This window comes from Cibotium barometz, chromosome 52, assembly GCF_041138505.1.
Source record: "Cibotium barometz isolate CiBa-2024 chromosome 52, ASM4113850v1, whole genome shotgun sequence".
Lineage (NCBI taxonomy): Eukaryota > Viridiplantae > Streptophyta > Polypodiopsida > Cyatheales > Cibotiaceae > Cibotium > Cibotium barometz.
In genome coordinates this window covers 18,897,331-18,912,654 of record NC_141097.1, presented here as the reverse complement: position 1 = coordinate 18,912,654, position 15,324 = coordinate 18,897,331, and the positions used below count along the sequence as shown (strand labels likewise).

Below are 15,324 nucleotides of genomic sequence, written 5' to 3'. Positions count from 1 at the left end.
TGAAATTCAAGTACAAATGATGTGGTTGAGACTGAAGCTGTCAAATTACAACCCACGCACTCCCTGAGGACTCCCGCCCATGACCAATGTGTAGTTCCATGTGAGGGGACGCCCGCCCGTGAATTGTGCATGTGAAGCTGTCTGTTGACATGGTTATGTGGCTTATGATAGCTGAGCCTTAGGATCTAGCCTTAATTTATAAGTGAGTGTCTACACAGTTTGTTAAGTTTTGGGCGACCAAAACTTATTTATAAATTATGACTAGCCCGCATGTTCACATACCCTATGTAGTGTGCTCTTGTCCTACGTGATTTCATGAAGATTGTTTCTACCATGTATGGGTGGAACAATAGAGAGCAGATGGTAGGGAACATGGGCACTTAAGAGAGTAGTGTAAGTTGAAGATCTTCACTGATAACCTTATTGTTTGCAATATTGTATTCATATGCTTGGTATGGAAATCTGGTCAAAAATGCATATGACACTATGTACTTGATTCTCCCAACATCAATATACATTATTTGAGAAAGGGGCCAGCTGTTCCGGCTCATTGTGTCTCTCTTGTCAATTCAACAAATTATATCTTGTATTGTGCTCATTGGCCATTAAATCTTAGTGAATTTAAGTGTATTGAGTAGCATTGTGTTCAACCAAACATTCCACACTGACTGGTGAAATTACACTAATGACAAGGCATACAGTTCTCTTTGACTTCTATCGTGAAAGACGATACCCACGAATACTAGCTATCCCTACACTTAGAACACTGTGGACAGCTGTACAGTGAATGTTGAAGATGCCAATACAAGAGGCAAGGACAATGATATGCACGCTTCCAATGCTTTATAGGGAGAACATACTCATGTGGTGCATACTAGGGAACAGAAACATGTGGGACAGCTGTCTTGTGTAAAGAGAAAAATGCAAGAAGGAGAGTCCATAGCCTTAAGGGCTGGACTTACTTGTATGCAAGCTCTACTGCCTGGATCCATTGGTACATGATCATTTGAAGGGCAAGGAAGCTAAATCATTTATTGATCATGCCATGGCAGTGATGGCTCAAGAGTTGCACATGCAACCGAGGGATGCAACACGTGCATACTTGGCTCGTATAATGAGGATGCATATGGAGAAAATGCAACTATTCCACGTGTCTTGGTATCCCCACAAGTGGTTGAACAAGAGCACGTATCTAAGAGGATGAACTCTCATACAATTAGAGAGGAACCATCAACGACTTCATGCCTTATAGGTGTACTTTATATGGCCCATGAAGAATGCAATGTTTAATAGTGAATTTTTGATAGGAAGAACTCACTCTTCTTTCCATTTGCATAAAGCTTGTTCTTTCTCAATTCTTGGAAAACAATATCCAAATGCTTTTTATGCTCTTCCTCATTATGAGAATGTACTAAGATATCATCAAAGAAAGTACGTGTGAATTTTCTATGGGTTGTGAAGATTCCATCCATCATCCTGTTAAATGTGGCAGGAACGTTGGTGAGACCAAAGGGTGACACAAGAAGTTCATATAGTCTAAAGGTAATCATGAATGTTGTTTTGAAATTTGTGCACATCCTTTGGAGAAATCCTTATTTGATGATAGCCACTCTTCAAGTCTATCATGCTGAACACCTTGGATCCATCCAATCTGTCTAGTATATCATCAATTCTAGATATGGGAAACTTGTTCTTCATAGTAATCTTGTTGAGGGCTCTATAATCCACGCACATACGCCAAGACCCATGCTTCTTTTGGACTAACAATACTGGAGAGCAAAAGGGTGAAGAACTAGGCCTAATCATACCCTTTTTCAATAACTCATTTACCTGCCTCATAATCTCCTCCTGCTAGGCTAGGCTTACGCGGTAAGTTTGGAGGCGAACTCCTAGGAATGAGGTCGATCTAATGATCTTATGGCCTCTGTGGTGGTAGTTCATCTGGTAAAGAAATCTTCATACCTCTTTAAGAAATCAATCCTCTCCGTATCCAAATGCGAGAGGGGCTCTTTAGGCTCAGATTCTTTATTTTAAGAGTCTTTTATAAAAAGCAAGTAGGAAGAAAAAGACGATTTCATAGCTTTGGAAACTTGTACATGGAATATCATGGTAATAGAGTTTCCTTCAACTCCCACATCAAAAGATACATTCTTGCCTTTGAAAGGGAACCTAAACTTACTTCGGTCCCAATCAATGGCTACATCAACTCTCCTATGCCAAGGCATACCAAGTACAACATCACAATGGCTTAGATTCCCATAACAAAGTTCTCATGATCTACATATTCGTCTATCTCAAATCCTAAGTTTTCCAAGGATTGGGGTGGTCTGGGATTGCATTCCTTCAAAGTCAACACTTGACGTTTCTGGAATGCCAAACCTCCCCTTAGGCAGTTTGAGAGCTTTAATGATCTGAGGATGGATATAATGGTGAGTAGCACCAGTATCAAAGTGGATAAGAACATGTTGATTGGCAACCTTGCCCCAAGCTATAAAGAGCTTCCTCTTGAGTCACCAATTTAGGGTAGCATCCTTCAAGTGCATTCTCGCCATCTTGATCTTGGACTTTTTTGAATAATCTTCACCACCAAAAGGAGCATCAAATTGCCTAATGAAATACCATAAAAAGCATCAAATTTGGCGTTCTTTGCTTCAACTTCATGAATCGCTACTCCTTTTGCCATTACAACCTTCGGCGAATCAACCACCATGGACATTTCTGGTTCTTTGGCTTTCTCCTTGTCCTTATGAGGATTTTCAGGACAAGATGAGGTAGCTTGGGTACGGTGGGACTTTGAGGTTACAACTTGACTACCTCCTTTGATGATGGTGGGTGAAGTAAATTTCATGGTCTTTGATTTTTCAGAAGTGGAGACTTCTTTTATGTTGAGGTAGGCTTTGAGCCTTCTCAATAAGAAAGTCTTCAAAGACTTTAGCTTCAGCTCCTCTCCATCAAAGCTTGAATCTTTGGATCTACTTCAAGCTCTTTGTACCTTTGCATCTTCTCATAGTCTGAAAAAGACATCATCAAAGAACGTCAAGAACCTCTAGATTGTTCATGAATATTCTTCTCTCCTTCTCCTGACATGGTGAATGTAATCTGTGGGCTAGCCAAAAATTATGTCTCCCAGGAAAGTTCTCACAAGAGAAGATATGGCTCTGATAGCATGTAATACAGGGACACGTGAAAGTGACAAAATTGATGAACTACTTGTAACAAACCCACTTAATCAACAATCACAAATAATGAAAGAAAGTAGGATTCAAAGAAAAGAGAAACGAGACCTCACTAAGAGAGGAATAGTCCCCTCTCCCTTTGCAAGAATTTATTGAGTCAGAACACGGGCACAAAGTGCTTGAACCTTTACTATAAACAAGAGCTGAAAAGATACTCACAGCCGGGTACATCCAATAAAGTGGGGTGAAATCTGAAAATTCTAATTTTTAGGCTATGGAAACCGTAACCCTAATTTTTGCACATTCCGAGCAGCAAGCTATCTTCTCTGTCCACACCTTGGTTTTATCAAATATGGTGCAATCTGGCCACCCAAGACAGCCGCTGTAGACCATTGTTGACAATGTGCATCAAGTGTATGTAGTCTTGAAATTGATAAGAAGTGCTTCCAAAAATGAAGAGGGAGTGCTCCAATTTATAGATTTGAGGCTTCGATGCTCTAGAAAGGAAAGAGTAAGCTCCAAATGACGAGTGGCTACTTTAATTGACTAGTCTTAGCTAAATTGACAAGTGGAAGGCCACTTGTCCTATTCTAGATACCACACATTCTAGATGCCACTTGTCCTTATTTAAGAGGTGCTTCTTCCATTACCTTCTATTCTAAAAATATCTCAACTAGTAAAGATTTTGTCGAAGATGCTTTGGCAAGTGTCCCCATTTGTTCAACTATGATGTGAACGGAATATCCATAGGAGTTTTCCCAAAAATAGCAACTCTCCTAAAATCTAGGAGTTGCATGTTTTGGGTCCATGAAGGGTTTATCGTAAAGATTCGCCGGTTCATGGTTTGTTCAAATGATTTGAGCATCTTGTTTCGCCTTCGAAACCACTCATCACTCATTTGGGCATTCGGGTCAATTTGACCACATGAGTACTAAATCCAATCATCTCGGCATCTGGTCTATGACCACCCAACTGAAAACTTTGGGTGTTCTGGCCAATGGCCACATGTAAATAGAAACGAGCATTCTAGCTTAACTAGCTACTCAAAAGATATACAAATCACAATTCATGCTCCATGAGCTATCTGGTAATTACCAACTCGCATATGGAACAGTTTTGAGCAATCATTAATTCAATATACAAGACAATGATCAATTTGAAGAACAAAGTAGGAGGCTAGTTACATTCATAGTTGAGCCTTAGGATCTAGCCTTAATTTATAAGTGAGTGTGTCTACACTTTATTTAGTTTGGGAAGACCAAAACTCACTTATAAATTATGACCAGCCCTATGTTCGCACACACTGATGTCCTGAGGTGGACAAAGCTCAATGTCCACTGCCCTGACTTTATCCCCTTTGTTCAAAGCGAGCAACCAGCCATGTGTCATTTCGAGCTTGGACCTCGACTCACTTTCCCTCTCTACTTGAAGACTGACACCTTAGGTAGACATCTCATCATCTCTCTCTTCCCCCTCTAGAAGTTGGCACCTACTTCAAGAGGCTTTATGGCGGTATTTTTTGCACTTTCTCCTTCCCTACACTATATTTGAGCTTGTTAGGTTGTTTTCCAAGCTTTCAAGAGTGTTTCCAGGCCATATTCACTCTTCTCCACACTCCCAATGGCTCAAATTCAGCAAAATAGTCCTTTTACTCGTTGCAATTTTTGGCCTTTTCGTTGAAAACCCTTCCTTTCTCAAGTTGAACCATAGGGACTGGAAGATTTTTGTCGTGAAGGATCGTGTGACAAATTGAAAATTTCAACACTTCAAATGCTTCCATAACGAAGACTTCCACTGACATTGACTCTACTTGCAATTGGTAAGCTGTAATGATCAATTATGGAATCAAGTAGCAAGACTCGGAGTGTCTCTTGTCCTACGTGCTCTCCTAAAGATTGTTTCTACCATGTGTGGGTGGAACAATAGAGAGTAGATGGTAGGGAACATGGACACTTTAGAGGGATGTGTGAGTTAAAGATCTTCACCGACAACCATATTGTTTGCAATATTGTATTCATATGCATTTGTATGCAAATCTGGTTAGAAATGCCCATGATATTGTGTACTTAATTCTCCCAAGATCAATATGCATTATTTGAGGGAGGGCCAGCCATTCCGGCTCATTGTGCGTCTCTTGTCAATTCAGTAAATTACATCTTGTATTGTGCTTGTTGTCCATTAAATCTTAGTGAATTTAAGTGTATTGATTAGCATTGTGCTCAACCAAACATTCCACACCAACTGATGGAATTACACATTCATAGTGCTGGTCAGCCTACTCATAATGCTGTGGGCGGCCTGCTGCCCAACCTGCCATGCCATTGTTGCCACACCATCATTGCCACGTCATTGCTACTATGTCATCGTTGCCACATCATCATGCCAGGTGGCACCAGCACTGTCCGATTCTGCCGAAGCTGGCTGACCTGTATAATAGGTGAGGTGTGTCACAATGACAATTGACGGCGTCTTGGGATGGGTGCCAAAGGAGTCCATGGCTATCTAGAGTCCCTTCAAGCAACTATTACACTCAACATCCCATAACATGAGTTTGACTCTGCAAGTTGGTCTAGAGAAATGGAGAAAGGAGGCCATTCCTAAGAGGATCAGCATTTGGGGAGAGGCAAGGGTTTTTTCCGGATCACCATCCTCCTCCTCCTCCTTGAGTAGGGCTTCAAAGGGTTTTGCAGAAGAGGGGGAAGGACTAGAGTGGACAGTTCGTGCATGTGAGGCTGACTTCCCTTTGGGGGGTCCTTGCCCACAACCGTGTAATAGAACACTGCTGCTGCTGTTGCTGAGACTGAGGTTGGGACTGGGCCTTTGGCCTCCTTCAGGAAGTTGTTTCCACCTGCAACAAACTATCTCAAGTGGCCCTCTCAAGTGCCTTCATATGGTGGTGATGAGAGGCAGCATCTGGGCACTGGAGTATGACGTACTCAACCAGGAGGAGTCCCTAAGTAGTCTTTTGGAATGTAGTCTTTATGAGCTACCGGTACCTTGTTTGCCGATCACTGTTGGTCACAAATAATGTATTACTTCCATCACCACTTCATGCGTCCAACATTGGATGGAAAAGGGAAGTCATATCTTAGGCAACCCTGGAAAATGGAGCGCTACTAGGAATGCTTTTGTGTGTTTTTCTTGTGGTGAAGATCCGGGTGATAGCAGTTCACTAGCTACAGTGCACTCGACGTTGTCCACTGTCCCCAGGTCCACGACAGCTCTCCATGCAGTAGCTCCAGATCAGGGAGATTCTCCAGCGATATAGAGACACCCCCCCACTGAGGGTGGACTTGGTGAGTCTCTCAGTAGTCATAGACTGCCTATGCTGGATATTCATTATGGATGAGGATGATAATATCACTCCCACATGAACCCTCCTTTTCTTGTAGTGACTTGGAGATGTGTCTTTCACATGTATTCACATGCTCACCATAGTGCACACCATGCTGCTGCTGCTGATGATGAGATAGACATACAGCTACTCTATCTTTTTGAATGAGCTTTTTCAGTTTCATTAGTCTTTTTTCATGGCCCAGTACCACATGAAACTTTTCCATTTTTGGTCGCATAGACCCATTGGGTCTTTTGATGATGTTTACTGCAACTTTCTTTTTTTCTCCTTGCAAGGGCCTGCTGGACTTAGCTTGTATGTTATAACCTGCTTAGCGTACTTGTTTTGCTTGATGGCAGGTTGCATATTCAATCATTGACACTAGGCCTGAGAAGAAAATGGTACCATGGTGTTTGCAGAATAATGTCAAAATTCTTGCTTATGGGTAAGCCTTTCTCTGTTTGGCCTCAGTTATTTGATGATATATAACAAAACGAACTGGTACACGTGTATGTATGTGTATCCATGTCACGTGCACGTGTTACGCTAGGGTGCCACGTGTGTACAGAGTGCACATTTACAGATTTCTTTTGAGGTTAAGTGATGAGCAATGAGCATTTTGTGAATCCTAGTCCAGGGACCGGGTCGCCAGTCGCCGTCAGGTTAGGTCTTTGAACAAGGTGCCAACATTCTAGATCCATCAACAGGTAGCCCGCCCAAGCATAGGTTCAGCTTGGATGAGCAGTCATGCCTCAAGTAAGGGTGGAACTCAGCCAACGCTTTGTGCGTAGAGGTCATTTCACACTTGACAGGATCCTCATTAATCACAGTATCTGTACTCATCCTAATTGAGAGATTCAAAAACACCAAAGGTGGGGGCCCTCCAATACTTTTTGAGACCATTGTATTACTTTTGGTCTCATAGGCCCCTGGGGTCTTCCATTTTATACCCCCAGTATGGTACAGGATGGAGCTAGCTAGGTTGCATATCATGATTGTATACTCCATGCATATAGCTTTGCATTCTCCTAGTAATAGAGCTCCATCCCCTGCACACCCAGATTCAGCTTTTTTATTCAGTACTTTTTCATTTTGTTGGGATGACAGAGGATACCCCATACAGGTACTCCGATTTGTCTCATAGGCCGAGTTCGGTCTTTTGGAAGACGTTAATAAAATCTTTCTTTCTTTCTCTCTCTCTCTCTCTCTCTCTCTCTCTCTCTCTCTCTCTCTCTCTCGCTTTTTCTTTTTTAATCCATGACAAGATTTCATGGACACTGTATACATCATTTTGGTCTCATAGACCATTTGGGTGTTTTGAAGACGTTAATATAACTTTCTTTCTTCCTTTCTTCCTTTCTTTCTCCCTCCACACTTCTCAGTGGGTTTGCAGCACAGAAATTGCACAGTTACCTCAGCTATGTGTGATTAATAGTCACATGAGGTGGCTCTGAACTAAGGTATGTTAGAACTAGGATCTTGTTGGATATATCAGAGTGTTAGGTACACCCTGAGGGAGATGAGAGAAAAGGCAAGACCAATGCTTGTGCATTCCATGTGTGACATTGGTAACAAAAGAAAAGTTTCTTTTTAAACTAGGCTAGAGCTCAGAATGTAGGCAGGGCGAGTCTGTTGGGAGTGATAAAGGGAGAGTCCAAGAGCAAATAATACCTTGAAAATGTGCACAATCAGGTGTAGAGAGAAGAAGGAAGTTTTCCAGCAATAGCAGGAGCAAGTCAGCATCTGCAATCTAAGCCCTTCAAGTGAGGCATAGGTTTATAGCTGGAGAAGGATGGTACAATGCAGTTTCGCCCTTAGTATTGCTGCAATAGTTTGGTGAAAAGTAAGCCTTGTTGACGGGTCACTCAAAAGCAGGCAGACTTCCGTCAACAAGCTAAATAAGAGTGAGTGTCACGTGCACCTTGCACTTGGGTACCATGTGGACATACTAATCATCATTATGTGCCAATTTTTTGGGTTAGGGAGATGACCAGTGTGCCCTGTTGTGAGCCCTAGTCCAGGGAGATGTCAAGCCATTTGCCACCAAGGTAGGCTTGGGTAAGTTTAGGCAATTCTCTATGCATAAACTTTACACAGTTTTGTCACCCACTTGGTGTTAGGGGTGTGTACAGATGTCTGGCAGCTTATTAGGCCAACTGCTGGGCACTAGACATTAGTGTAGATCATGCAGGAGGTAGAATGCCCAAGTCAAGACAATAGGGCAGCCGGTCAAGACAGCACAGAGCCCATCTAACCAGTCTCAGGCAGGTGGCGAGACAGGCTAAGCAGGTGGTCCGGCAGTTGTATGGGCAGATCGGACCAGCAAAAGGGGTATAAAAGTGTCCTGTAAATAGCTGAGGCCTCTCCCCTCATTTCTTATCAGAGTTCAATCAGGACTCCTAGCAAGGGAGCAGGTCCACAGACATCAGCTGGAGCATCCAGGAAAGCATCAAAGATCAACACTTCAACAGAGGACAAAGGCAAGGGCCTTGCTACAGACAACTGCAGGACAGGGGTAAGAGTTCCTAGTAGATAGGTTGTTCCGACAAGGAACCATTTGGAGCAGCAAGAGTGGCTATTGGTCAATCTGGATACCACAGGTTAGAGTCATCAAAGAAAGGAAAGGTGATCAAGGTCAAGGATATGTATTTTCAATTCCATAATATAAGAAAATATGCTGAAAGGTGGGGGCCCTTCATTTGGGACCTAATGTATGATGTACCACAGTAATTGTACAGTTAACTGGGTTATGTATGACGAAGGCTTCCGCATGTGACATGAAAAGTCTTGAGTTTGTTAATCAGATGCTTATCAACTTGGATGCAGGTCTCTGCTGGGTGGATTTTTAGGAGAAAAATATATTGGAAAGCCTGAACCTAAACGTCTTGAGCTGAACACAAGTTCTCTTGCAAAGTATAAATACTCAATAGATCAATGGGGTAGCTGGAGTCTATTTCAGGTCCCTTTTTTGCCCATTTTTGCAACAATAAGCAGTGTCTTAATCTTGTTTCAATCTATCATGCACAGTTTTTTGTTTGCCTTCAAAAAAGGGACAATTTCGTTCTTTTTTCCCCTGTATTAATTTTGAACTAATATTGGATTTATGAAGGAGCTACTATTGGTTTTAAAGCGCATTGCGGATAAATATGGTGTTAGTGTCAGTAATGTTGCTGTGAGGTACATTGCAGACAAGCCAGCAGTTAGTAGCGTCATCTTGGGAGCTCGACTAAGCATAACAGAGCATATCGCAGACAATCTCCGAACTTTTACCTTTCCTGGGTTAGATGCTGGTGATCTGTCATTAATACATGCTGTAGTCCAGAAGGGCAATCCTCTGCCTGGTGATTGTGGAGATGAATACAGGTAGAGGGCTCGTCTGCTGTGCATTTTAGAAGTGGTTTTCTTATATAGTTGAGCACACCTTTTGCACTACATGCAGATTTAAATCATTTTTGGAAGGTCTCTAAGTTACCGATCAGACCTGTTAAGTAAATGCAAGCCAAATTGTTTAGGAGCAGGTGCATTACTAGTAGTGTGCTTGTATTAGGGTCTTGAGGGGTCCTTAAATGAATATGTAAGATAGCACTTTAGTTCAACATAAGGTTTTGAAGATATATTTACATCTGGGATATTTCTAAGTGAATTTGAATTAGACAGTTGTGTTAAGAAAAGAGGCCTTTTCTGTAAGCTGTATTATTATTACGGTGTATGTGTTGCCCTTCTGGGCAGTGGAGTGCAATGGCCACTCAACCAAGGGCCCAGCAAAAGGGGAAGAGGAGGAGGAGGAGGAGGGGATGGAGGGGGGGGGGGGTGTTGGGGTTTGTTGTGGGGAAGGTTGCATTTTATTAATAAATACCCTTTTGATGCATGTGATATATAGGGTTTTTGAATGGTGACACCCCCTTCCTTCCTCTCCCAGCAGTGGTTTCAAGACACTTCAATCTACTCTTCTACCACCAGTCGACTAAGAAAGTTGTATGGGGACCTTCAGATTCTAAAGTGTATAGATACTTCTATGGAACGGTGAACCCTGAAGTGTCTAGCACAGTTGTTTGCATCTCTAACAGTGTATCTAGGACATAGTTGCTTGCACGTCCACCAGTGTTTGTGCAATTGTCATGGTATTCAATATCTTTCTTTGGGTGGGCTAAAAAGACGTCATCTCCCACCCATTGGATGGGAAGGGGGTAAAGACTCGAAGTTGCTTGAACAAAGACTTATTGTGTGCAACTGACTGCCACACCAAGAGGAACAAGTCCTGAACCCATGGCACATTAGCACAGTGGTAAGGGATCCCAGTTCTGAGGCATTGAGCATGGTTCAGTACTGTCACATGCACAGAAGCAGAAACTGTCTTCTTTCAGCCCTAAACACCTTTCATAGGAACAACCTGATGCAAAATGCAAGGAAGAGATGGAGAGAAGAGAGAGATATAGCTGTATTTTCAGTATATAGTAGAAAAGGGACATGTCTTGGCTGCCCTAGGCATGCCCAAAAAGGTAACCTTGACTCAAAAGTCCTAGTCTATGATCTATTCCCAACAAGGAATGAGATGATCAACAATGAGCCAGCCTTTGCTATTTATAGGCCCTTGAAGAGTGCATGAACTGGCTGACCTGCTGTCGGCCAGTTCCTTGGACCAGAAAATCCCTCTTTGTTGTTGACGTCATCTGCCAAATATTTATTTGCTGGCCGATAGAGGTCCTGGTCCACCAAGGACCTTCCATGCTAAGTAGCTAGCTGCTGAAGCTCCAAAATCAGGTCTTTATTTGCTGCCGCTTAAGGCACTGGGATTTTCATGTCCATGTGCATGCACATGACATCCCCTTCTGCTAAACTTGATGTGGGATTCCAACTTCTGACCCTAGATGACTATCATCATCCCCTTGTCTCCACATATGGTCTCCCGCACTGTTGTCCTTCCCTTCCTGGCAACCTTTCACTGAAAACCTTGCCTTAGGTCTCTAAATCCACTCCAAATCTGACGAAGATCTGTGCATCTTTTCCACTTTGTCCCCCTTTCCTTCCTGCCCTGTCCCTAAACACAAACATGAATCCTTCTTCTTGAAGACTGGTTCCAGGCATCCTTGGCTCCACCCCTTGGATGAATCTCATCTCTTGGAGTACTCCATAAGAGCCTCTCAGGCAGCCCCAAATGGCTACGGACTCTCATGAAATGCTCCCCTTGGGTTTGCCTGACACCAACCAGCTTCGGGGGGTCTTGACACATCCTGTGTTACTCTCCTTGGACTATGCACCTTCATCTAGGACACCATCAGTGTTTAACATTGCTGAACCTGAAGCTTTGATACCAATGTTACATGCACGGAAGCTCTGTGCCCCTAAACACCTTTCATAGGAACAACCTGATGCAAAACGCAAACAAGAGGTGGAGAGAAGAGAGAGAGAGAGAGCTATATTTTCAGTATATTCATATAGTACAAAAAGGTAATCTTGACTCCAAAAAGTCCTAGTCTATGAGCTATCCCCAACAAGGAATGAGACGATCAACAATGAGCCAGCCTTTGCTATTTATATGCTCTTGAAGAGTACATGAACTGGCTGACCTGCTGTCGCCCAATTCGAAAATCCCTCCCCCTTTGTTGCCGACAACATCTGCCAAATACTTACTTGCTGGACCAACAGAGGCCCTGGTCCACTAAATACCTTCCATGTCTTACCTAGCTGCTGAAGCTCTAAAATCTGGTCTTTATCTGCTGCCCCTTACAGGATTAGCACTGGGATTTGCATGTCCATGTGCATGCATGCACATAACAAATAACTCCAGTCCATTAAGGGGTTTATAATACTTCGGAGAATGTTGCGATTTAATGGAGTACATCTTCATTTGTAATAGCAATTTTTCCATTTAGCAACCACTAAGAAAGCAAGAACCAAGGGTGCTGGGTAACTCTTATGATGTGTTTTTTTGGGGTGGGGACAATAGTCCAGTAGTAGAGCTCCAGGCTACCGTCCATGGGACGCGAGTTCAAATCTTGACTTATCCCTCCCCTCCACTCCAGCGAAGGGTGGAATAAAGAGTGTTGGGTAGAATCATGGCATTTTTAAAAAAGAAAACTTTTATGATGTGTTTTTTCACGTGGCAATCGCACCATGCTGCCTCGATGGGGGTGTGAGTTCAAACCCCATCATCGTGAGCCAAAAATTGCGCATGTGCATGCGTGCGTGTGTGTGCCTGCATGAATCTTGCTGTCAAAAAGGGGATTTTACAATGTGTTGAGAATTGCAATATCTTGAAAATTGCTCTTTTTAGTAATGGATAATCAAAAAGGCTAACAAATCTTTAAACCCCATCATCGTGAGCCAAAAATTGCGCATGTGCATGCGTGCGTTTGTGTGCCTGCATGAATCTTGCTGTCAAAAAGGGGATTTTACAATGTGTTGAGAATTGCAATATCTTGAAAATTGCTCCTTTTAGTAATGGATAATCAAAAAGGCTAACAAATCTTTAAACATCTCAGATGTTAAAAGTGTATGTTGTGGTGTAAGAGCATGTGAGGCAGTTTGATGGAGATTATAATTATATTTTGACCAATGCTTTAACTCACCAGGATGATCAAGAGATGAGGTGCAGGTGAGGCTCTTTTGGCATTGCATAAGCCAGCATAAAGTTGTTGTAAGCATATGCCATGCCAACACAGATGTTGTGTTGTACACATTTGTTTTGATATGCCAACACAGATGTTGTGTTGCATCATAGTAGTGGAGTCTACAGCTTCATCTCTTTTTGGCAATTTGTAAATATGAGTAATCTAGAGTCTCTTTCCTTGTAATCTAGAGTAATTAAAAAGGAAGAATATCTTGTGGTCAAAGATTCATAAGTGTAATATTAGAATAGAGGTAGAATTTGATCTACACTCTGCACTCTCCACAAGAAACTTTCTGTGTGCACTTATCCAAAGGATCTGTTTCACAATGATTTTTAGTAATTTATGATTCTATTTTTATTTTTCTTATTTTCACCCCATGTGGAGTGCTTTTACAAACTTTGGTTACTAAAATCATTTCGCTTTGAATACAAGGTGTTAGAAAATCTTCTATGGAGACGCTCTCAATACATGATAGTAGTGGAAAAATATAGGAATTTAAAATTTCAGAAATTTACAAATATTCAATAGTCAATACTTAAAACACTTTTGTAAAAAAAGTTATACTTAAAACACTTTTGTAAAAAAAGTTATTTTCAAAGTTTTGCATTAAATAGTATGTAAGCATGCAACAACCACAATGTAATTTCTCATATACATGCAAATTGGTAGCATGCACCTTCCATCAATTGGAGGACATACGTGCTTACACAATTCAAAGCATCAACTTTTTAGCCACCTCTATTATTTTTTAAAATGACATTTCTTCTAAAACTCTTGCCATGTAGATGCATGCTATCCAAGCATACTCAAGTCATTTCATAGGTATATTCCTTTACTTTGGGGATGATCTTATATTGTGATGTGTTTGTTTTTTTATGCAATAGTACCAGATCCATGAGTGTTGGGATCAAAGGATTTACAACCTTGGATTTAATACATTGCCTTCTAGAGTTTTGTGCCTTAAAAGTACATTTACAACTTTACTTTTAGGTTTTTTTATGTGAAGGACATAAGTATTTTTACAACCAACACTTTTTAAGATTCTAAGAGATTAAAAGGATTAAAAGCCCACAAACATGAATGCATACAACTTTTTGCTATTTACTCATGTGAGAAACAAGCATGTGTCCCATGATCTGACTTCAACCATCTAAATGAGATTTGTTTGAAGGGCTAAAAAAAAACTTCATGTCAACCCTTGTCAAGGTACCCCATTGTTACACTTAGTACTTGTGTTTGGTAATCTCTTATGAAGATGAGCTCATGCACATAGAGAACAATGATTAATTCCTTCAATCTATGTGAATTCTTTGGTGACAATCTGGTTTGTCCCATTTAATCACATATAGTGCCTTTTGTAATATGCATATGTTTCTTTAAAAAATCCAAAAACCACATAAGCCTAGTGCTTGCTCTACATATTGCTCCTCCTCAAGGGTGTTATTGATGATAGTCTATTTAATGTCCATTTATGGATAGGTAGTACATGATGTGATACCAAAGAAATGTAGATTATGATTAGTCTTAACCATGGGAAAAAAAGTCTTGTTAAAGTTAAATATTCCAATCTATGTAAAGTTTTTAATGATCTACTTTCCAAAGTACTCTAGTGGTAATTACCTTGCATTTTAGAAGGCAATCCATAAGGTTCCAAGTGTGGTTTTTGAGGACATTGGAGTTTGTGCATGGTTGTTGTCCAATTCTAGTTTCCTTGCACTTTCGGAAGGGTTGTGGACTCTTGAACATTGACTGCCTTTAATATAAGAAGTATAATACACAAAAATCTCAATCCTTTGTTTTCTTCTCTAATCTACAAGATTCAAAAACATCTTGAGGTTAATCATTGATGGATAGCCATAGATTCTTCTCCAACTAAAAGTTATTTGTACCACTTAAAGAATGTCATAACCTTTTGATGCATTTTTAGAAAATCCATTTTAGAAGAAATGGCCCAAGCTTTCCTCCCTAGGAATTTGACAAAGCTAATCTTTATATATCACATCACCTCCAATCTTCTTTATCTAAAGATCATAAATCCAGTAACCCTTTATATCCATGATGTAACCCAAGAAGAAACATTTGTGCCCTTTGGGATCTAACTTGGTTGTGTGATCATTTGTAATATGTACACAATATTCACACATAAATGCTTTCAAGGTATGCAACAAAAGGTTTCTTACCCTAGTGGGCATGCAATGGAATC

General features: G+C 41.2%; 1 protein-coding gene across 2 annotated transcripts in view; it reads left to right on the top strand.

Moving 5' to 3' along the window:
- LOC147608912 (flagellar radial spoke protein 5-like) overlaps positions 1-13,386 on the top strand; it is a 53,180-nt gene extending 39,794 nt beyond the window's left edge. For both annotated transcript variants that reach the window (XM_086788437.1, XM_086788438.1), the window contains exons 6-9: positions 6,870-6,955; positions 9,337-9,469; positions 9,620-9,873; positions 13,083-13,386. In XM_086788437.1, the coding sequence (XP_086644563.1) occupies positions 6,870-6,955; positions 9,337-9,469; positions 9,620-9,873; positions 13,083-13,098 (489 nt within the window). In that variant the 3' untranslated portion in view covers positions 13,099-13,386. The remainder of the gene's footprint in view (positions 1-6,869; positions 6,956-9,336; positions 9,470-9,619; positions 9,874-13,082) is intronic.
- The last annotated feature ends 1,938 nt before the right edge of the window (positions 13,387-15,324 follow it).